General features: G+C 43.7%; 1 protein-coding gene across 1 annotated transcript in view; it reads left to right on the top strand.

The window, feature by feature from the left end:
• The window catches only part of LOC122541179 (proline-rich transmembrane protein 1-like), a 72,398-nt gene extending 47,803 nt beyond the window's left edge, over positions 1-24,595 (top strand). Inside the window, exons 2-4 of the mRNA XM_043677805.1 lie at positions 15,902-16,194; positions 18,387-18,566; positions 22,795-24,595. Of these exons, the coding sequence (XP_043533740.1) occupies positions 15,902-16,194; positions 18,387-18,566; positions 22,795-22,971 (650 nt within the window). The 3' untranslated portion in view covers positions 22,972-24,595. The remainder of the gene's footprint in view (positions 1-15,901; positions 16,195-18,386; positions 18,567-22,794) is intronic.
• Positions 24,596-24,601: the final 6 nt, after the last annotated feature.

Genomic DNA, 24,601 nt, shown 5'->3' with positions numbered 1-24,601 from the left:
AAGAAGCCTTCTTAATTGTTCAATTAGATACTGGATTAGATGCCCTCTTTTCTCGACTATTTTCCTAATTGATTCTATTTCTCACTTTGCTGTCAGTTCAATGTTTTCATTGTGGGGAACTTCCATTTGAGCTGCAACATTTTTCTCTGGTATATTCCTCTGTAGCTGTTTGTACTGATGCTGAAAGAGAGCCGAGAGATAACTTGGATCAGTTTCTTTTCTTTGGGATTGCTTTCGGTATGAATTGTTCTGCAGATGTACTCAACCACAATGAATCAAAGTTGTTTTCCTGTCCTTTAGAATGTTTAAGGTACAAAAGAGGCTATTTGGCCCTTTGTGCCTGTGCTGCCTCACTGAGCATTTTAATTTAGTGCCAAACTCTTATCTTGTAGTTTCTAGTGAAATTATGACTGATGCACTCTTGAATGCCTCAATTGAACCTGCTTCCACCAGACTTCCAAGATGTTCATTGCAGGTTCTAAATATTCACTGCATGGAAAGGTTTTTTTCCCCACCTCATATTAAGTCCTTCTGCAAAAACTCTACACCTGTGTTCTCAGGTACTCTATCCTTTTATGAGCAGAAACAGTTTCGCTCTGTTTATTCTGTCCAGGCCCCTCATGATTTTGAAAATTTCTCTCAAATCCATCCTCATGCACCTTTTCTCCAAGGAAAACAGTGTTAACTTCTCCGATCTTTCCTTGAAACCATTCCTGTAAATCTTTTCTGCACCATCTCCAGTGCACCACATCCTTCCTGAATGTGACACCCAGAACAATGTTTCAACTTGAGATCCAACAAGTGTCCTGCATAAGTTTGGCATAACCTCCATGTACATGTACTATATGCCTCTAATAATAAAGCTGAGATTACCGTGTTTTATTAACAGATCTCTCTATCTGGCCTGCCACCTTTAATGACTAATGCACATATACACCCACGTTGCTCAGCTCCTGATCACCCTTTACAACAATACACTTTATTTTACACTGTCTCTCCAAAATGAACCAAAATGTATCACACACTTCTCCTCATTGAGCTTCATCTGCCCAATCCGTCTGTCATTTTACTTATGAATATCTACACGGTCCTCCGCACAGTTTACAATTCTTTCATGTTTTGTGCTATCCTTAGGGCTCTGGTGTCTTCTTTAATGGAAGGGACGATTTGAGTACCGGAGGGTATTCTGAGCAGGTGGGAGGTAACTCAGATCACAGGCGTGCAGGGATGGGCTGTCAGGTGTGTGTGTGTGTGGTCATGTTGCAGGAATGGGGGGGGATGTCAGGTCACATTGTATAGCGGAGATGTCAGATCACATGGCAGTGACAGCGTGTGGTGTTCAGGCCCGAAAGGGGGCATGTGTTGTATGGTGTCAGGTCCAGATGGGGGTGCTGTCTGGTGGCAGGGGTTTCAGGCCCGAGCAGAAGAAGAGAGTGTCAGAAGCTCTTGAGACCCCAGTACAGAATGGGGTGGGATCCTGGTCAGAACGGGTGGGGGTCAGGGTCTGTATGAGGTGTAGTTGGGGTATGTAAGATAATTTGGGGTCAGTTGAATAGTTACTGAGAGGTTAGACTCATAGTCTAACTTTTCTTATAGAAACCTACTTAGCTGTGGACTTGTCTGAATTCACCAATTTAAATTATAGACTGCCTACAGTGCAGAAAGAGGCCATTTGGCCCATTGAGTCTGCACTGACCCACCGAAGGGCATCCCACCCAGAATGACCCTCCTATCCTATCCCCGTAACCCTGCATTTAGCCAATCCACCTAAACTGCCCATTTTTTAGGACTGTAGGAGGAAACCCATGCAGACACAGGGAGAATGTGCAGACTCCACACAGACAGTCGCCCAAGGCTAGAATCGAACCTGGGTCCCTGGCGCTGTGAGGCAACAGTGCTGACCACTGAGCCACCATGCTACCCACTGTCTGCCCACATGGAAACTTTCAGAAGGCTCCAGACAGAAGGGAATCTTCAATTTCCTGCACAATTTCTTTAGAGGCTGTTACACTGGAGATTCTGTAGGGACCCACAACTCCCATCTGAACTTCAGCAATGACGACTTGAGTATTGGAAAATCCCCTGTTCTCCAGAGGAATTTTGCACTGTATTGATAGCTGGAACCTTCAGTGTATTCCTTGCTACACTGCTAAGCATTAATTATTACAACACACTCTGTCAAGGCCTCATTGTGTGATGTTTGTATTACAGTTGGATTGCTTGGGGTAATGCAATGTCATGCTGAAATATCCCAGGCCCAACCATCTTCAACGATTACATCAATGATTTTCCTTCCACCGTATTTGGCAGGAAGTGGGGATGTTCACTGATGATTGACAGTGTTCCGTACCGTTCACAACCTCTCAGATACTGAAAGAGTCCATGTCCATATGCTGTACAATCTGGACAATAAGTGACAGTAGCATTCCTGCCACCCAAAGGCCGTGACCATCTCCAAGACAGAATCCCCATCTGATGTTTAATATCATTTGCTATGGCTGAAACCCCAACCATCAATACCCGGAGGACAACCATTCAGCAGAAACAAAAGTAGATGAGCCAAATAAATATTGAAGGGGTCAGAGGCTTGAAATTCTGAGGTGAGTAGCTCATTGGTTGACTTCTCAAAACCATCTGCGAGGCACAAGTTAAGAGTGTGATGGAGTACACTCCACTTCCCTGGATAAATGCAGCTTCAACGTGACTTACAATGCTTGGCAGCCTCCAGGACAAGGCAGGCTATTGATTGGCATCTCCTACACCGCTTTAAATATTCACCACCTGTATAAAGTGGTAGCAGAGCATACTATCCACACCATCCACAATGTGTACTGTACAAAAAATATGGCAATGACTCACCAAAGCTTCTTCAACAGCACCTTCCAAACCCACAACCATGACCACCCAGAAAGACAAAGGCAACAGATACATCGGAACCTACTGAGACACACACCGTCCTGAACTGGGACTCTCCTTGTTCCTTCAATGTCACTGGATCATAATCCTAAAACTCCCCCACTAACCGTGAGCGTATTTAAGAGATCAGCTCAGTACCTCTTTTTCAAACAACAGAAGCTGTTCTAACAAGAGATACCTAGATCCCACGACTGGAGTTTTAAAGAAAAAAAACACAAATGAGATAAAATAGGAACCAACATTTTAACAGGTCCCAGTTACGCTGAGTTGTTCACTTCCACAGGTGCCAAGTTAATTTGCACCAGTAATTATTATTTAGTATGAGCTTCTTTTCTGCTTGAGTTGTGCAGCTTACAATCATATTTTGCTCATGCCCATCAGACGCAAATGATTGTAGCTCCCTCTGGAAGGGTGGTGCAATTAAAATCACACCAGCAGTCAGGGCCAACAGGCAGACGGACTGATTTCACACCTGCTAACTCTGAAGTGGTTCATCCTGGCCTGAAAGCCTCTCCAAGGAGAAGTATGTCACATTGAAGTAAAATCCCCTTCCAGTACAGCTTTCCAATTATTGTCAGGCCTTTTTAATGTGTGGCAAATTTAAAGTGACAATAACAAGACATCCTGCGGTGATCTGCTCAATGGGGCGATGTGTTTTGTCATAATGTGGAACACTGCCAGAAGGAAACACTGTGTGGAATATGGGAAGTTACATCTGGTATATCTTGAGGGGGAGAGCAGAATATTCGGAAGTGTGGAGTGGGAATGTTGGGGAGTAAGGTTTGGCATATGCTGAGATGTAAAATGGGAATGATAGGATGTTAGATCTGGGAGATGACTGATGTCCGTAATGGGAAAATGAGGAAGTTGGGTCTAGGATATGACGAGGTGTAGGGGGCGACAATTAGCATGCAAGATTTGTAATGCAGAGTTGTGTGTAAGCAGGGCTGTAGTACTACATTTTGAGGTGCTGGAGCATGTCATTGGATCTTTGTTTGTTTAAACCATCACAAAGATAAGATTCCTCCAGCAAGTTTGGAGATGAAGGAATAGATGCTCTGACCATACGATATCCTGGTGTGGATGAGCAACCAGTTGGTCCGACTTGTACTCTGAGCTCAAAGCCAGAATGGTGTACATTAAAGGCACTCTCCAGTGCGTGGGCTTGCTAAAATCAAATTCAGTATCTTTGTATCGACAGAGGAAGTGTGCCTCTAGGTGAGATGATAAGCCCCCTGCAGAAGAGCACTCTGTTTTCCCGATTAAGATTTGTCCTTCAACCAATGTTGCCAGAAGCGAATGAACTGCTCATTCACTTTGTTTAATTCAATAGACGCGTTTTCAGCTCATAATATGCTGTCCTCAACATTGAGAGGGTTTCATAGAATCCCTGTACTGGAAATTGTCCATTCGGCCCATCAAGTCCACACCAACCTTCTGAAGAGCTTCTCACCCAGACCCACATCTCTACCCTATTCCTGTAACTCTGCATTTCCCATGGGCAGTCAACTGAATCTGCACATCTTTAGACTGTGGGAGGAAATCGGAGCACCCAGAGGAAACGCATACAGACACAGAGAGAATGTGCAAACTCCACACAGACAGTCACCTGAAACTGGGATCAAACCCAGGTTCCTGGCACTGTGAGCAGCAGTGCTAACCATTGAGCCATCGTGCTGCCTGAAGGACCACACAGAGTCACAGAATTGTTACATCACAAAAGGAGGCTAGTCAACCTAGCATGGCTCTTCAAATTCAAACAATTCCCTAAATATCATTCATCCACCTTCTCCCTTAACATCATGCCTTTTCTGAAAACAATCAAAATCCTCTCTGATTGTTTCAACTGAACCTGCCTCTATTGCACTCTTAGGTAGTGAATTCCAGACCTCAGCCAATGTTTGTACAGAAAAAATTTCCTTCATGTCACTTTTGCTTCTTCATTTCCAAATCACTTTAAATCTGTGCCCTCTCATTCTGGATTCTTGCCTGAATGGGGACGGTTTCTCTCTATTTACTCTGTCCAAAACCTTCACAAATTTGAATCCCTCTCTCTCCCTGCTCTCCTCCAATGAAAGCACTCTGAACTTCTCCAACCTGTCTTCATAACAGAAATTCTTCATTTCCTCAACTACTCCTGTGTATCTAAAATGCACTCTCTTTCTGAATGTGTAGTCCTAAGAACTGGATGGAATACCAAAAATGGGTGCCTGCTTTTAAACACCTCCATTCAGTCTGAAAACATGATCCTGAGCTCCCGGTCACTTATCGTTTTAACTCTCCACCTTACTCACTCTCTGATTTTTCTGTCCCTACCCTCCTGCAGTGTCTCACTGAAACTTAACACACACGGAAGGAACAGCACCTCATCTCCCAACTTGGCATTCTACAAACTTCTGGATTCAATCTTGAGTTCAGCAAATTTAAATTAGAATCTCATTTTGTTTTGTTTCCGTTACAAGTATCCCCCACTTTTCGAAAGTTTGCCATACGAACGTTTGCTTTTATGAAAGACCTACCTGGTTTTGCTAACCGAAAGAAATTTGAAGAGGATTTTCACTTTTATGATAGAAGGCGAAATTTTACAATATAAACTATACTTCTTCGCCTTACGCCATTTCAACTTACGAAAGGTTTCATACGAAAACTCTACTTTCAGATAGCAGGGGATACCTATACCTGTTTTGGGTATTTTCTCTGATCTATTTCTCTGTTCTTCTGATGATGAGTTTACTGACCTGAAATATTAACTCTGTTTCTTTCTCCATAGATGTTACCAGACCTGTTGAGTATTTCCAGCATTTATGTCGTTTTCTTCATTTATCTTTTTGAAAACTTTCCATGTGCAAATAAGGACCATGATTTGTAAGAATAATTCATCGGCTTGCTAGTTCCCTTTCTCTTTTTGACACATTTACCCACCTCACTTTGCATTGAAAAATGCCCATGTAGGTGTGTTTCTGTTAACTCCAAAGTACATTTGTACAAACAAGTCTCTAGACATCTAGCTCCATTTGTCTGTCTGCTTGTGTTTGTAATGCAATGTGTACATCAGCTAATATAGCCACCTGCCCATCTTCTATACATTTTGGGGCATCTGACTATTGATCTGCTTCTCTCTGGCTGACCTTTATTATGGAAAATATATGTCACTGACAGCATGAATTGGTCATCCCATTTAAGAACATAAGAACCAGGAGCAGGAGTAGGCCATCTGGCCCATCGAGCCTGCTCCACCATTCAATAAGATCATGACTGATCTTTTTGTGGCCGCAGCTCCACTTACCCACCCACTCATCATAATCCTTAATTTCATTACCGTTCAAAAAATCTATCTAGCTTGTCTTAAAAACATTCAATGTGGTAGCCTCAATGGCTCCCCTGGGCAGGTAATTCCACATATTCACAACCCTTATGTGAAGACATTCCTCCTCAGCTCAGCCCTAAATCTGCTCCCCCTTGTTTTGAGGCTATGCCCCTTAGTACTAGTTTCACCCACCAATGGAAATAACCACCCTGCTTCTATCTTTTCTATTCCCTTCATAATTTTACACTTTTCTATAAGATCCTCTCTCATTCTTCCAAATTCCAATGCGTTGACTGAGACTATACTCAATTTCTCCTCATAAGCCAACTCTTTCAACTCTGGAATCAACCTCGTGAACCTCCTCTGCACCCCTTTCAATGTCAATACGTCCTTTCTCAAGTAAGGAGACCAAAACTATACACAGTACTCCAGGTACGGACTCACCAGCATCCTGTACAGCTGCTGCATAACCTCCTTGTTTTTAAACTCCATCCCTCTGGCATTGAAGGACAATATTCCATTTGCCTTCCTAATTTCTTTTGAAAAAGTCATTTTAGCTGTGTTTTGAGAGCTTTAATTTAGAAATAATCAGCAGCACAGCTGTATGGCTTAACGAGGTAAAATGTTAGTTTATTGTACAACTGTAGCTGAAAGTTACAGAAGTAGAGAATCATGCACTAAAACACAGATTTAAAGTGAGTAAGGATAGAAGTTACGTGTAAAGTTAAAATGAGATCAGTCCGTACAATTGCTCCATGCCTGTCTTGCTTGGAGATTCTCTCTCTGGTGTGCAGAAGTTCAAAACTTGAAGTCAATTTCAGCAACTGTGATGACCTCTATAGTCAAATAGTTGATCTTCTAAAAGCATTCAATGTGATACCACATAATAGGAAGAATATATAATTCGTGGAATAAACTTGGATACTAAATTAGGTTAGGGCTAGGAAACAGTCATGGTTCATGGATCTTTTTCTGGAGATAGGTTTGTAATAAATTTCCCCAGGGCCCAGTTCTGGGATCCCTGTTTTTCCTCATGTATATTAATTATTGAGATCTTGCTATGCACGGGCAATTTGGAAGTTTAATTGAAAGCATTATAAACCATGAGGACGACAGAGAAGTCTGTGGAGTGGGTGAGAGGTGGCAGATGAAGTTCCAGGCAGAGAAATGCGAGGTGATGCACTTTGGTGGAAACATCCCGAAATATAACTTAAAGCATGCATCCCAGAGGCTGTGTAAGAGCAGAGAGACCTAAGTGCATATATCACTAAAGGTAGCAGGACACATGGAGCAGGCAGTTAACAAAGCATACAGTATCTTAGGCTCCTTTAATCAGGGCATAGAGTACATGAAAGGTTGGTCCAAAAGGTAAGAGCACATGGGATCGAAAGCAAACTGGATCCAAGATTTCTTGCAAATAGGAGACAAAGGGCGATGGTGCATGGTTGTTTCTGTATTTAGAAGCCTGTGACCAGCAGTATATCACAGGAACTAGTGCTGTTCGTTATGTACATTAACAACTTGGATGTGAAGGTAGAAGTTATAATTAGTAAATTTGCAGATGATACGAAAATTGATGGTGTTGTTGATAGTGAGCAGGATGGTCTCAGGCTACATTCAGATATTGATCAGCTGGTAAATTGGGCAGAGCAATGGCAGGTGGAATTTAATCCTGACAAGTGTGTGTGGTCCAATAAAAGAAGGATTTACATAATAAATGATAGGTCCCTCAGAAGTACTGAGGAACAAAGGCGCTGTACAAGTCCATAGATCACTGAAGGTGTCAGCACAGGGAGACAGAGTGGGGAAGGAGCGATACAGGATGCATTAGTCAGAGCATAGAATACAGGAGCAAGGAAGTCTTGTTACAACTTTATAAAACATTGTTTAGACCACAGATGGAATACCTTGTGTTGTTCCGGTCACCACATTATCAGAAGGAGGTGATTGGACTGGAGAGGGTGCAGACAAGATTCACCAGAATGTTGAATGTTGCCTGGGCTGGAAACTCTCAGTTACCAGGAGAGATCGGATAGGCTGGACAAGAGAGGAGGCTGAGAGCGATCTGACTGAGGTACAGAAACTGATAAGAGATGTAAACAGGTTGACTGTGACGATGTTTTGCCTATGGCAGATGTGTCTAAAACCAGATGGCACAAGTTCAAGATGAGCAGTCAGTGGTTTAGAGGAGATCTTCATCCAGGAAGTTTCAAAATAAGAAATGCACTGTCTGAGAGGGTGGTAGAAAGCAGGTACTCTAGCAACATTTAAGAAGCATCTGAATAAGCATTTAAAATGCCAGGACATGATAGGCTATGGACCAAGTGCAGGTAAATGGAATAAGTATAGTTTGTTGGTCAGCATAGACATGGTGGGCCAAAGGGCCTGTATCAATGCTGTGTGAATCTATGATTCCAACTCTATGACTCCAGATGCAAGTTTATACTGAATCTGAATAAGACACTTGTTATGGGGCTCTTCTGACATATTAGGAGCATCTCTATCTCAGTGCCAGGAGTCCTGGGTTCAAGTTCCACTTGCTCCAGAATTGTGTAGTAATATCACTGATCAGATTGATTAAAAAACATATAAGACACGAGTTCAACCTCAGCTGGAGTATTGTATTCAGTTCCAGGCACCGTCCTTTAGGCAGGATGTGAATGCATTGGAGAGAGTGCAGGGTAACTTTCCAAGAATACGTCCCAGGATGAGAAACTTCAGTTCAGAAGGTACATTGAGGAAGCTGGAACTGTTATACTTGGGGAGGGGAAAGCTAAAAGAGGCAAAGATTTGATAAAAGTTTTCAAGATCACAAGAGATCTGGACAAATCAGATGGAGAGAGACTGCTCCCTCTCATTCGAGGATCAAAAAGTAGAGGGTTCAGAGCAGCTGTTCAGGATGGTATTAAGGCCACTTTTGGAATATTGTGTACAATTCTGGTCTCCCTCCTGTAGGAAGGAGGTTGTGAAACTTGAAACTGGACCATCGGAGGCTGGGGAGGGTGGCCTTATAGAAGTGAGGGGCATGGATCGAGTTAATAGACAAGGTCGTTTCCCTGGGGTAGGTGAGTCCAAAGCTAGAGGGCATAGGTTTAGGGTGAGAGGGGAAAGATTTAAATGGGACCAAAGGGACAACATTTTTGCATTGAATATGGTGTGTGTATGGAATGAGCTGGCAAATGAAGTGGTGGAGGCTGGTACAATTACAGCATTTCAAAGGCATCTGGATGGGGATATGAATAGGAAGGGTTTAGAGGGATATGGGCCAAGTGATGGCAAATGGGACTAGATTAGGTTAGGATATCTGGTCAGCATGGATGGGTTGGACTGAAGGGTCTCTGCAGAAAGCAGAGAGTGGAGATAAAAGGGTCTTTCTCAGGTTGGCAGCCGGAGACAATTGGTGTTCTGCAAGGCTCAGTGTTGGGACCACAACGTTTCACTTTATACATTAACAATCTAGCTGAAGGAACTGAGGGCATTCTGGCTAAGTTTGCAGATGATACAAAGATAGATAAAGGACAGGTAGCATTGAGGAGGGCGGGGAGGCTGCAGAAGGATTTGGGCAGGTTTAGGAGAGTGGGCAAAGAAGTGGCAGATGGAGTGCAATGTGGGAAAGTGTGAGGTCATGCAATTTGGGAGGAAGAATGAAGGCATGGACTATTTTCTAAATGGGGAGAAAATTCAGAAATCTGAAGTGCAAAGGGACTTAGGAGTTCTGGTCCAGGATTGTCTCAAAGTAAACTTGCAGGTTGAGTCAGTAGTTAGGAAGGCAAATGCAATGATGGTATTTATTTCAAGTGGACTTGTATATAAAAGCAGAGATGTATTTCTGAGGCTCTATGAGGTTTTGGTCAGGCCACATTTGGAGTATTGTGTGCAGTTTGGGGCCCCATTTCTCAGAAAGGATGTACTGGCCCTGGAGAATGTTCAGAGGAGATTCATAAGAAATGTCCCAGGAATGAAAAGCTTAACATGATGAATATTTGAGGACTCTGGGTCTATACTTGATGGAGTATGAGTGGGGATCTAATTGAAACTTACAGAATACTGAAAGACCTGGACTTGGTTGATGTTGGGAGAGTGCTTTCATTGGTAGGTGAGACTAGGACCCAAGGGCACAGCCTTAGAGCAAAGGGAAGACCTTTTAGAATGAAGATAAGGAGAAACTTCTTCACCCAGAGAGTGGTGAATCTATGGAATTCCCTCCCACAGAAGGTTGTGGAGGCTGGGTCATTGAGTATATTTAAGATGGAGATGGATATATAAAGAGGATCAAGGGTTATGGGGGGAAAGTGGGAGGGTGGGATTGAGAAACTTATCAGCCATGATTGAATGGCAGAGCAGACTCAATGGGCTGAATGGCCTAATTTCTGCTCCTATGTCATGGTATTATGGTCTTATGGTCAGTTTTCGTGTTGTATATCTCTATGTCTCTATATAAGGTAACTTGCAATAGAAACAATATCCAGAGCATTGTGGGAACAGCAGAAGAATGGCATTAAATCATATTGCTCAGTCAGAGAGCCAGTGCGGACATGATGGACTAAATGATCTCCTCACACACTGAAACAATTCTGTGATGTAACATTCATCTTTCTGTTGTCATATCTATCATGCAAGGAAAACACTTTAAGTGGTCAAGGGAGGCAAGCTATGTTGGTCTGAAGGTTCAGTGAGGTTTAACCTCCTCCTTGACTCTTGATGAACTACTGCACTTGATGAGGTCTGGGGGTCCTCTAGGGGATGGGATCAATCATAGTGGGGCTTTTGTTGGCACTGAGTGAGTAAAAGTGTAACCCCAGCTTGGCAGAGTTGGTCCTTGCTGTCTGATTCCCACCATGCCTGTTGCACACCCACTCCGAATGTGACCCCATGAGGTCTCCTTCAGGTGTCACCCAATAATATCCCATTGCTGCTCGAGTACATGGATACTTAACATTCACAAAACATCCTGGGCCACCATTCCTCCATCAATGAGACAATGTGGAGGTTTCCCTAGAGATGTGGGTATTGCTGATCAACAATAAGCTTTTGCACATTGGTTATGCTGTTTGACTATTTCCTGACTAAAGGAACTGTGGATAGGTGTGTGAGTAAACATGACTGTCTATGTGCAGTGCACATGTGTGTGCATTTGAAAAATTTAACAAAATGGAGATCCTCAATTATGCAACAGGGTATTTCCTAACTATTGTACTTTGTGTTCGCACATGTACATGTGTGTCATCTATACTTCAGTTGGTTAACTCAGTTGGCTGTATTGCTGGCGTGTGGGCTCTCCATGAAGGACTCTCCTTCCCAATCTCTCTCCTCACCTGAGGTGTTATGACCCTCAGGTAAAACTACCATCAGCTTTTTTCTTTCTCTCTCTCTCTCTCTGAGAGAGCAGTGCAATGGTCGCATAGGACTGTGGTGACGTTACCGTAAGTCAGGATGGATATGTTGGGTTTCAGGAGCCCAGTAAAATTAATCTCCTGGACAAACCTGAGAGAATAACCATTGGATCATTTAAAATAGATGGGTTTTTCTCCATTTTCTTTGTTTGCTTTACTTAATTAGTTGCAAAAGTATTACAGTTGGCAGTTAAAGAGAATAAAAACATCTTCCGGTTAGGCATCAAGAGTCTGTTTGCTTTCAAATGGGGCATAGAAAGCTGGGGGAACCACAATGGTAAACATGTCAGCTGACCAATGATGGTAGGTATGAGGTCAGGGCAGTGGTTGGTCTTGTATTCATATCTCCAGAGATTCAACCAGACTTAGTGATCATTCACTGATGAGCTAATTGTTATCTGCGTTTTAAAATTCTCATTCTTAAGTACAAATTCCACCCTGGCCTTGACCCTCCTATCCCTGTAATCTCTTTGAAACCTTGAACCCCCCCCCCACCCAACAATTGGTGCTCCTCTGATTCTATCCTCTCGCTTGTTCCTGATTTTCCACCAGTCCCACCATTAGGAGCAGTGCTGTCTGCTGTCTGCGCCCTTGTATACCAGGATTCTCTCCCTAAACCTCTCTGCCAGTCTAACCTCACTCTATTCCATCAAGGCACTCATTAAAACCTAGAGAAAGTGAGGACTGCAGATGCTGACGATCACAGTCGAGAGTGTGTTGCTGGAAAAACGCAGCAGGCCAGGCAGCATCCGAGGAGCAGGAGAATCAGCATTTTGTTCCTAATGAAGGGCTTATGCCCGAAATGTCGATTCTCCTGCTCCTGGGAAGCTGCCTGACCTGCTGTGCTTTTCCAGCAACACACTCTCGACTCATTAAAACCTACCTTGCTGACCAGGTTCTCAATTATCTGTCCTGGCAATGCTTCCTTAAATGCATTGTGGGTCTACCTACACCAACTAGATCGTAGCAGCTCAAGAAGGCAGCTCACTATCACCTTCTCAAGTGTTGGGCCCGCAATTAGTTTTGTGTCAAAGTTTAATCGTTGCCACAGTGTCACGCCTGTTGGATGTTATTATCTGTTAAGAGCCTTGTGTAAAAGGCAAGTTGTTGTTAGTGTTGTTACTTCCTGGCTCTGAAACAGCCAGTGCACAGATTGTGATTTTACATTTCCTCTCAGCAGTTTTCTTTCACTTCAAGAGAGGCCTGGATCAGTTTCAGTGCTAAGTAGGACAGCATGAGGAACAGAAACTGTTTCATAGTGTCTTGTAGCACCCAATCTAAGCCAACTGGGGGGGAGGAATTTCAGGAGATCAGCCTCCATACCCTTTGCCTGAAAGAAGCATATGACTTTCTGAAATTTGTCTCGCTAGATAATATCTGAAAAATGTGCTGCTGGAAAAGCGCAGCAGGTCAGGCAGCATCCAAGGAGCAGGAGAATTGACGTTTCGGGCATAAGCCCTTCTTAAGCAGGCACACCCTCCTCATTCCTGAAGAAGGGCTTATGCCCGAAACGTCGATTCTCCTGCTCCTTGGATGCTGCCTGACCTGCTGCACTTTTCCAGCAACACATTTTCAGCTCTGATCTCCAGCATTTGCAGTCCTCACTTTCTCCTCACTAGATAATATTTAAGGTAACAACCGTCAAAGCATTGTGTGGAAACAGGACAGTGCAGATCCAAATAAGCAGGATTGGTTTGTGGTAATTTAAGCCTCGCTGCAGTGAACCTCCAATTCAACTGACCTCAATCAGAATATATTTCTAACCTTTAGTTTTTAGCTGACTCATCCTGCAAAATCCTATCCCTTGGGCTCAGTGATGTTATTTGACTTTTGTTTCTGCATTATCAGACTGAAAATGTCATTAGCGTTGTAGAATAAAGGCATAAGTTAACAGATAGCATTTCTGCCAAATTAAAGACAAACATACAGAACTCGCTTCGATTTGCACCTAACTGGTCAAGGGGGAAAAGAGGCAACTGTCCACCACACGTCTTTCTTGTGCTTTGATTGTAGACTCAGTGGAAAAGGCCCAGGCAGTGTGTAAAGTAAGACAAAGGCCTGAACCTAACGTATTGCCAATCTGTGTTTAAGATACAATCAAGGCTGGCATTTCTGAATATCCTTCCTCTATCTCTCATATATTCCTGTTTCCAGTTATATATGATTTTTCATTTTCCAATTCCATTTAATTTTCTTTTTCTCTCTGTCATAGCACATCAGAGCTTTCTAAAACCCCATTCTCTATTAATTAACCATGTTTCACACTCCCCTACTTGAGTATTGGTCTAGTTCAGTGTGTGACACTGTTGACTGTCAGTAAGCTATAATTTCAAGACCCTCGACAGAACCATATTTAGACTGATGTAGTCCCAACCCCCTGCCATGGACATTGCAAGAATTTGAATGCAATTTTTTTTAAACAAATTGGTCAAACAAAAGAGGCCATGAAATTATTGGTTTGTTATTCACTCCTACTTGTATTAAATTGTGACAAAGAATACAAAGGAACTTCATTACGTGAACTACATTAATTCAGGGACATCCCAGTTCCATCTTTTCTGGGTAACTGGAGAGGGACAGTAAACTTGCCAGTCATGCTCACGTCCCAACAATAGAATTTAACAAAGTATAGTTCATTGTTGGACCAGCCATCACTCTGATGAGGTGATGAGCTGTGGTCATGATTGAATGTTTAGTGGTTTAGCTCAGATTGAAGTCAGGAATTCTCCTAGCTACTGACCATTTAATTTAATACCATGTATAAATGCTACACACAAATTGGTTGCCATTTTTCCCCATGTAGCAGCAGCGAGTGTCCTTCAGAATGTATTTCATTGGATGCAAACCCTATGGGGCTGTTCGGTAATGAATGAGAAAGTGTGGTATAAGCACGTATTCTTTCCTTTCTCTCACAGCTCTCACCATCTATTTTGAAGGGAGGAGCAAAAGTTTATTTAAGAGCTTTCAACAGCTAATTAGAGGACCAAAGTCAATGACTAACTAACTTGTAGTGCTCGGGAAATGCTTTCTCAGGATCGAACACCGTTGATATTTCCTACGTTTAGGATTTGCAGCTAACAGCTGGAGCTCCTGCACCTGAGGTTGTTGGTTCAGTTCCCATTGCAGGTGATTGCAAGTGTAATGCAGGTTTGATGCATTTGCTGCAGGGACAGCTGGGTTACTAAAGGTGCTGCATTTAGATGAGACACGAAACCCTGTGGGCTGGATGTTAAAACCTCTACAGCCTCTACTTAAAGAGGAACACAGGAGCCCTTCCTGGTGTCCTCCATCAACACTCATTCCTCAGTCAGCATCAACAGAAGCACTGGCTTGTGTCATATTGATGTCTGTTGGAATACAGTTTAATTGCTGTGTTGGAAGATTGACTCCACTTCGGATACATTTGATTATTGTAAAGCTCTTTAATTTCTCCTGACAATACAAAATGTAGTCGTATTATGAACTATGAGGTGGACAGCCTCAAAGGACATAGACAGGCTGGTGAAATGGATAGACAAGTGGTGGATGAAATTCAATGCAGAAAAATATGAATTGATTAATTCTGATCAGAAGACATAAGGAGCTATAGAAGTAGAGGTGACCTGGGCATGATCAGTGCAGAAATCATGTATAATAATGTTTAGAGAGAGAGAGAGGGAGAGAGGAAAAGCAATTAATGAGAACATACAGTATCTTGAGTTTTATTACTAGGGACATAGAGTGCAACAACAAGATGGTTATGAACAGTAGGATCTGTGTGTCCCAGGCAAAGACTCACATGTTGTTTGTGAGTTCCCCTCTAGCTGTGCGCACATTGGCTGAGTAACTCCATTTCAGAAGTTGTTAATTGGCTGTGAAACACTTTGGGATGCCGTGAAATCATGGATCATAATTTTTTTGTTTTTAAAAAATAACTCCTCCATGATATTGCCCCTGGTTCTTGACTGTATTTATACCCCTGTGAAGCTGACTCCTCATGCAGTCGGAGAAAGGAATACCTCCTCCTCAGCAGCCTCTATAACTGACTGATAATAAACAGTGTGGACACCACAGGTTCAGATAAACACACAAGTTGGATAAACTGAGTGTGTGTGTGTGTGAGAGAGAGAGATATGGAGAGGCATTGGTCCAGCCAATCAGGGCCATGACAAAGGGAGGAAAGAGCAATTATTTTGCTGTGTCATAGTCCAATGTTGTTAGAGAGTCGAAGCAAGGATGATGTCATTGAGCAGCAGAGTTTTGCTGGACACAGGCCATTCAACTCTAACCTTGTTCTCTCCTAAAGCCTTACAGGATGGAGGGCACCAAACGCCCATGTCACCTCCACCTTACCCAGTGCAGGAGGCCACAACAAACAGTACATCGCCAGCCTATTCCATGTCCATGCACGCTCCCACAATGACACTGGGCACAGAAGGCTTCGTCCAGGAGACACAGTTCAACGGCTCATCACAAGGATACCCCATACCCGCAAATCATCCAGCAGGACCGATGGGGGCAGCAGGGTATGGGCACCAGGGCTATCCCATGCAGTACCAGCCCTGTGCTGCCTACGTACCAGTTTATCCAATGACAAATGTAAGTAAGACTCTCTACACACAGCTTATCACGGGATCAAAGGGAAATGGCCTGGGAGTAGGGCATTGGTGTGTGGCAATGGTCTCATGTATTGCCTGTATTGGACCAATGAGGTTAGAATGGACTTCATAGCTTCCCACCGGAAATCAGTGCAATTAGTGAAATCAGAGGCCAAGAGCTAGGTTTGAGCTTGACACCGAGTTGAGATTGCTACTAATAAAGGTTCACTCCAGCACCAAGTGGATATTAATCATTGTGTTGCATGGGCTTTCTGTGCATGCACTTTCTCCTGTTAAAGTGAACATTTATGGTGTATGATTTGGGGATGCTGGTGTTGGACTGGGATGTACAAAGTTAAAAATCACACAGCGCCAGGTTATAGTCCAACAAGTTTATTTGGAAGCACTAGCTTTCAGAGCGCTGCTCCTTCATCAGGTGGTTGTCACCTGATGACGAATGTTCAACCAACTGACGAAGGAACAGCGCTCAGAAAGCTAGTGCTTCCAAATTTATGGTGCAGGGTCACAGAATTGGAAACTTCTAGTGGAGGGTGGGGGAGACGGAGCAGTGCATTTCTTTAATTCTTCGAGTAACCCAGCATTGTAGCAAATCATAGAACCAGCATGCACCAGCTTACATCCTGTAGTCTGTGTTGGTCTCAGTAAGGTTGGGTTTGGTAATCAGCACAGGAAAAGCTTTAAGGTGTGGTATATCAGACAAGCTTCTTGCATCAGGTTGTTACATGGTGACTCCCCTGTCCACCTTCCCTGCACTAAGCACCTCCTTCCTGTCACCCTCCTTGCTGGATTGACAGGTGAGGATTAATCAAACAGATTTGCCTAGCCTCTGTTCTTTCCTGTGCACTGAAAAGACGCCATGGCCACTATTTTAAAAAAGAGCAAGAGCAAACTTTCTATGTCCGGGCCAATAATTATCCTTCAACTATCAGCTTCTTTTAAAAACGCAACACCTGTTCTAGAAGACCTGAAGCTGTGAAAGATGCATCAGAAATCTTCCCTTTCTTCCTTCTTTCATCCATTCCTTCCTTCCTCCTTTCCTTTGTACCTTCCTTCTTCCTCCCTTCCTATTTTCCTTTCTTCCTCCTCCCCTCCATCCATTCTATTGTCTCATCCTTGTTTCCTTTTCTGTTTGTACTTTTTGTTCATCCATTTCTTCCTTCCTCCATTTCTCCCTCCACCAACTGTCTTCCTCACTCTATACTGACAGCAGTGGATATAACTGCTGGAGAGTTGTTCACCCTTTCTTTGCTCATGATGAAAATGGGAGATGTGCATGTCTGAATTTCCAGTCAGGATAGTATCCCCAACGAGTGACCATGCAGAAGTTTTATTAACAAGTTGAAGTTTACCTCCTCTCACCATAAGATGACAGATGATGGACCAATCTGTACACTGATCTTTGATGGGGCAGTAAGATGCTATTTAACACTGGTTAATGTGTGGTGTTTCCACAGGTTAGAAAAGATAGATGATAAATATGCATTTGCTTTAGCAAATAGTAGCCAAGGTGAATAAACAATGTAGGATAACAATTCAAAGACCAGACAGAATGTTGGGATCTCTCACTGAATTTGGAGTCTTCTTATCATTTAGATTTTATAAACTCCACTAGAACATTGTGGTGAGTATTCAAAGGAGAGATTAGCAAGGCAGAAGGGGACAGCAGGAGAGACAGCATTGAGCTCACATCTTCCCCATTTGTTCATTGTGGGGAGATGTGCTTCACTGTCAGAGGCAGCATCTATTTCCCAAGGTGGGGATTGAGGAGATATAAAGTTGGAATCCATAGGGTTGGTTGCCATTGAGGGTGGGAGGCGTGTTGTGTCAGTGAGTGAAAAAGTAAACTTGGAAAGCATGGCCACAGGTGGCGAATTTTCCAAACACCGGGGATTAGAACGGAAACCAGAGATGTTGCCGTAGTGTCATTTGTGTGCTTTTGCCTGTGCAAACTGCATATCATCCCCTTGCTAGCTCTGGGAGGGCCTGCATTGGAGGGGACCAATGGCTACAATACTGAGATTGACCAGTCTCTGGTCTGTGGCCCAATCCAGATCACAAGTTCCTCACTGGGAGAGAGCTCAGGACTTTTGGGGCTGCCTTCACACTTCCTCTACCTACAGCAGTAGGCTGTGTGATGTGAACAATCAGGTAACATGCTTCTCCTCTCCTCAGAACGTGGGGTTGTATCTCCCAGGAAACAATGGAGTCGTATCAGGTGGCCAGCAGATGCCAGCAAACGTCACCATAGTGAGCCCTCCACGACCCCCTCACGATTACTTACCCATCGCAGTGTTGACTACAGTGTGCTGTTTCTGGCCAACTGGGATTTTTGCCATATTCAAAGCTGCACAGGTGAGTTCATTCCACCTTCTCCCTGACCATGTGTCACCATCGGCTGGAGATCTGTAAATGTAACAGGCCACCCAGAATCCAGACTACTTTTTAGATTGAATGTTTTCGGGCTTAGGGGTTTAGCCTTTATTGTTCCAATGTGAGGACCCAGATTCCCCGTTAAAATGTCTTTCAGGTAGGGAATCTCACCATCAGCATCTCATTTCATGGGAATGCCACACAGACATCACCATGCAGTCTAACCTCTGATTGAGTCCCTGCTTCAGTAGGAAATTTGTCAGTGAGTTTGTCGTAAATGTTGCTTCAGATGTTCTTTGCCTTTACATAGAACATAGAACATTATAGCGCAGTACAGGCCCTTTGGCCTGCAATGTTGTACTGACCTGAGAAACCAATCTGAAGCCCATCTAACTTATACTATTCTGCTCTGGTCCATATGTCTGTCCAGTGATCATTTAAATGCCCTCAAAATTGGTGAGTCTACTACTGTGGCAGGCAGTGTGTTCCACACCCCTACTACTCTCTGAGGAAAGAAACTACCTCTGACGTCTATCCTACATTTATCACCCCTCAATTTAAAGCTACGTCCCCTTGTGCTAGCCATCAGCATCTGAGGAAAAGGGCTCTCACTGCCCACCCTATCTAACCCTCTGATTAAGTCACCTCTCAACCTTCTTCTCTCCAATGAAAACAGCATCAAGTCCCTCAGCCTTTCCTCGTAAGACCTTCCCTCCATACCAGGCAACATCCAAGTAAATCTCCTCTGAACCCTTTCCAACGCTCCCACATCCTTCCCATAATGCGGTGACCAGAGCTGTACACAATACATTAAACAGTTTCCCCTTGCCTAGGCATTATAAACATCTTGAAAGTACGACTGTAAAATGTGATCTGGTATGGAAGAGGGAGCAATTCAACTAGATTTGCAAGTTAATTTGAGAAATGGTGACCATGAAACTACTGAATTGTCGTGAAAACCCATCTGGTTCATGAAGTGGGTGGGAGATTACCTACTGTTCTAACCTGGGCTGGTCTACACGTGACTCCAGACCCACGGCAATGTGACTCTGCCCTCTGAAGTGGCCAGACAAGTAACTCAGTTGTATCAAATTGCGACAGACAAGTCTAAGTTACCAGAGGGACTGGAGTGATTCAAGAAGATCCTGTCAGGTTGTAGTCAGGTGGTAAGGAACTCTGGAATCTTTGCTGATTCACACTGTATGAGTAATGATCACGGGTTACACAGCTGAAAGTGTAAACTGGACAAAAATTCACAGCTTTAACCAAAGCTAGGCTGAGGGCGGTGTAGAGCTGGAATTATCGGAGTCATAGCTGTTGTGATGATTATGAGGTCAACGTGTAGAGCTCATGGAATATAAGTTCCCTGATTGGGGCTGTTAACCTGGTCTAATCAGGGAGCCCTGGCTGACAGATATAAACAGGAGGTTCAGACATCCTGTGCACTCTGAGAGCTGGCTCTGAGGAAGTTGGATCTGTGGCAAGGACTTTTCACATGCAAATAAATGGTGACTTGGTGATGGGATATCGGCCTCTGTGGAGTTATTTTAACAGCCATGGAAATCACACTTACAAAGCTGCACTTTTATATTTGAAATTAACAGCCATTTTTGTGCCTGCCTTCTTTTTTTTATATTTTAAAAATATTTATAGCTGCAAATGGACACAATATGTCCATATCAGACGTTATTTCTTGAAAAGCTCCTACTTAATTTGTGTCTGACATAATCAATGCTTAACAGCCTTTATAATCTCCCAAGGGATCTGTTCGACAGACTGATCACTCAGACTCTTTTCTCAAATATTGTTTCTGCAAATTAGATTTGATCTTATCCCTCCAAGTGCAGGTCATGTCCTCTGTTCAATTGTTGCAGAGAAGGTGACAGAGCTCCCCATGGTTTATCATCAAGCAATCTCCTAAAAACAGCAGTGGAGTTACCTAGCAACCATCTCTTTCCCAGTGTGAGCATGCTCATAGACCTCGCAATCCAATCCTTCCACTTTCTCATCATTCTGTTCCCTCTCGTTCGATTGCTGCAGGTTTGAACTGAGCAATTCCACGTAACCAAATCTTTTGATTTGAGCCCCAGTGGTAGAACTGTATTTAATATTCTAATTGGGACTTAACTCATCCATCTCTATTGGTTTAGGCTTATTGCAATGCTACTGTTTTATCACAACCTAGCTCCCTAATGGAGTTCATTTTCCAGTTTAATCAACTTCCCTGCTTTCTGTTGTAAAAATCAACCCCAAATTGGCCACTTGCCCTCAGATCTACTTGGTCCAAATCCAAAGTCGATCCCAAATGGGAAGTTTGCCCTCAAATTTACTTGGAAATGTGTTGCTGGAAAAGCGCAGCAGGTCAGGCAGCATCCAGGGAACAGGAGAATCGACGTTTCGGGCATAAGCCCTTCTTCAGGGCTTATGCCCGAAACGTCGATTCTCCTGTTCCCTGGATGCTGCCTGACCTGCTGCGCTTTTCCAGCAACACATTTCCAGCTCTGATCTCCAGCATTTGCAGACCTCACTTTCTCCTCAAATTTACTTGTTGTTTCACTGAATGCAAAGTGAGGAAAACATTAAATTTCCTGGACAGCTGCCACACACTCCAAGTACAGAAATGAAGATGAATAAGGGCCCCATAAGTGATGAACAAGTGGCACAAGCTGTGAAATATTGGCATTCTTTAGAAATAGTTAAAATTAGCAGCAAAACCAGGCTGTTTGGCCCACAGATCTATGCTGTCCATAAGCATCCCACAGTATTGCATCTCAGCCTTCTCTTTCTTTGTCCTTTATTTGCTTATTGAGTTTCCCTTTAATTGCGAACACATTAGTCAGGGGAGGCAATGGTCCAATGGTATTATCGCTAGGCAATTAATCCAGAAGCTCAGCTAATGTTCTGCGGATTTGGGTTCAAATCCTGCCATGACAGATGGTGGAATTAATGAGTCTGATAATGACTATGAAGCCATTGCTGATGGTTGGGAAAACCGATCTGGTTCACTAATGCCCTTTAGGGACAGAAGCTGCCATCCTTACCTGGTCTGGTCTGCATGTGACTCCAGCCACATAGCAGTGTGGTTGACTCTTAACTGCCCTCTGGTCAATTAGGGATGAGCAATAAATGCTGTGAGTAGATAATTCACCTCAACCATTCCATTTCTTACCATTCACTAATGAAGATGTTTCCACAGAATTCCCTCTTGGATTTATTATCGTCCACTTTGTCTTGACAGCTGTGCGTTTTGGAACCTCTCAGTTTTCCTGACCCTCCGCACTTGGTACATTCCACTTCATTTATCCCGAAGTGCACTGGGAAAGCCCATTGAGAATTTGGGTTTGTGGAATTGCTCAGCCCAAAGTAGGAGGCAAACAAATTCGGGAGAAATGCACCTGACATGAGCAATCGCTAGGATATTACTGGCCTCCAGGATTGATCTAAATTCTCAAAGAATTCCAGGTCACTGCTAGGAGAGAATTCCAGGGAGAAAAATCACTGGGGAAATTAAAGGGGAATTGTGGGGTCTTGACCTTCAATCTCTTTGAAAGTCTCCCCTATTTGCAATAAAAAATATCAGAATTGGCATTGGTCACAAATGACCCAGTTAAGCCATTCAAAAAAAAAGTTGGCTTGCTTTCCAATTGGCAAGACAAGATCAGAGACAGAAGCAAGTGGGAGATGGAGGAAGAGGCTGAGAAGGGACACGATTGAGATGTATAACACTGTGAGGGCTACAGATAGGGTAAACAGGAAGGAACATTTCCCCTTGATAGCCAGAACACATAGATTTAAGTTCAGGTGCAAGAGGTTTCGAGGGGATGTGAGGCAGATTATTTTCACCTGGAGGGCAATGGGAATCCAGAACTCACCGTCTGTAAGGGGGGAAGAGGCAGAATCCTTCGTAACATTATAAAACATATGTAAACATGCACTTGTGATGCCAAAGCCGAGTGCTAGAAACTGGGATTAGAATAGACAGGTGCTTATCTTTGAGCTGCCATACAGTGGCTGGGCTGGATGGCCTTTTTCTGTGCTGGGAGCCTCTATTACTCTATGGAAAGTCTGTAGTAAATCCTCCAGGAATATTTCTAACCGGAGTTGGCAGCCCTAGCGAGTGCATCCCTCCATCCCTGATCGCGACAGAGGGTTTTCTTTCAATCCTGATTTCATTTATAACTAACATCCATGCCTCTCTCTCTGTCAATAGGTGCGGGCCGCCATCGCACGTGGGGACATGGTGTCAGCAGAGATCGCCTCCCGTGAAGCCCGGAATTTCTCCTTCATCAGCCTCGCCGTGGGAATCGCCTCCATGGTCCTCTGTGCCATCCTGACCGTGGTGATTGTCATAGCTGCCCAGCACCATGACGACGAGTGGGATCCTTAACCAGCCACGGACAGGCTCAGCAGGCCTACTGCACACTTCAGGTGTCACCACACAGGAACTCCGCCACAAAGCCGCACAACCCATCCCTTCCCCTTCCACAACCCCATCCCGTCCCACCCCACCTCACCCTAGCCCCTCCCCTCAGCCCCGCTTCCACCCCCACCCATCATCCTCTTCAACTCCCACTACACTCCTAGTTTGCAGACGTTACACATCTACCCAAAACCACCTGACACCATGAACAATTAATCATTTCTGCCCGAATAGTAGCCTTGTATTTTACCTCCATTGGTTCTCTGCATCGATAAAGGGACTGAGAATGTTTTGTGAAATTGGTTAACCGTGTTTTGTTTAAATACAGACGGACACTATCCATTTAAGATGATTGGCTCCGGCAGTAACCTGCATAGATCCCTCTCTGGGCACTTTCTGGGATAGGATGGAGGTGGGTAAGGAGATTGAACAGTGGGTAGGGAATCAGGGATTAGGCCCCACTTGGTGAATCTGGAATTGAGTAGAAAGGACAAACGGATCTCAGAAGCAGGCTGGCACTGAGAATTTGAGGTTAAATCAGATATGATCTTCCTGAATGGTGTGAGGGATCGTAATCATCTCTTCCAGCTCCTGCTTCTCATGCTCTGTGTAAAGTCTCCATACCCCTGTTTTCTCATTACAGAGAGAGAGATGGTTGGTGGTGGTTTAACCGTAGGGTCATTATGCCTCGGGCAAGGGAGTTAGGTTGAGAAGATGACACTTTGGTATGAGAATTGACGTACACTGTTGGCATCAAACCAACCATCCAGACAAACAACCTTCATCTTCTGTTCTATATCTGTTGGTTTAAAATGTGATATTTGTACTTTTTATTCCCTAATTTAACCTTATGTTGATAGTGTCAAACAGATGGTACTGGATTGGTTACTTGTTAACACATCTCCCTTCCTGACTTCCCTCTCTATTGAACGTCTGGAGCTCAGTATTGCCCTTTGTGTGTTCATGCCCACAATTAAAACTGGCATCCAAATCTGACCCTGCAACCCTGTGCTTCAATGTAAATCCCTACTGTGTTACAGATTTGTCTCAGAAATAGACCCAGCCAGCGGGTGATAATTAATTAATGTTTTAATCATTGATCCAAAACAAAAACAATTCCTGAGTGGGTACAGAAATGTTTCCCCTCTCAACAGCAGGTGGTAGTGTTGCACTTTGGAATCATTCATGAACAGTTCAGAGTAAAAGCTGCCCGGGTATTTTCGCAGTGATCTGGTAGAAAGCAGACCCTCAGCCAGTGCCAAGTAGCATGCAGTGTCGACATTTATTCAATTCCTGCCGTCAGCAATTTACGTCAAGAGATCTCAGACAATATTATTAACACAGGAAGGTGGAATTCGCATGTGACGGAGGAGGATGTGCAACCAATTGGGCCCCAAGGAAACCTGAAAAAAATTCCTTCTCTTGTGGGTGAACATTTGAAGTTTGAAGCCATCAAACCAGCTTTCATGCATTTTAGGCAAAGATTCAAAAAGCTTAGAGAAGGAAACCTTCCAATTTTGAACTTGACTCATTCTGATGCCAGGAGAAAGTGAGGACTGCAGATGCTGGAGATCAGAGCTTAAAAATGTGTTGCTGG

Source organism: Chiloscyllium plagiosum, chromosome 37 (assembly GCF_004010195.1).
Source record: "Chiloscyllium plagiosum isolate BGI_BamShark_2017 chromosome 37, ASM401019v2, whole genome shotgun sequence".
NCBI classification, from domain to species: domain Eukaryota; kingdom Metazoa; phylum Chordata; class Chondrichthyes; order Orectolobiformes; family Hemiscylliidae; genus Chiloscyllium; species Chiloscyllium plagiosum.
The sequence above is the reverse complement of the archived record's forward strand: the minus strand, read 5'-3'. Positions and strand labels throughout refer to the sequence as shown.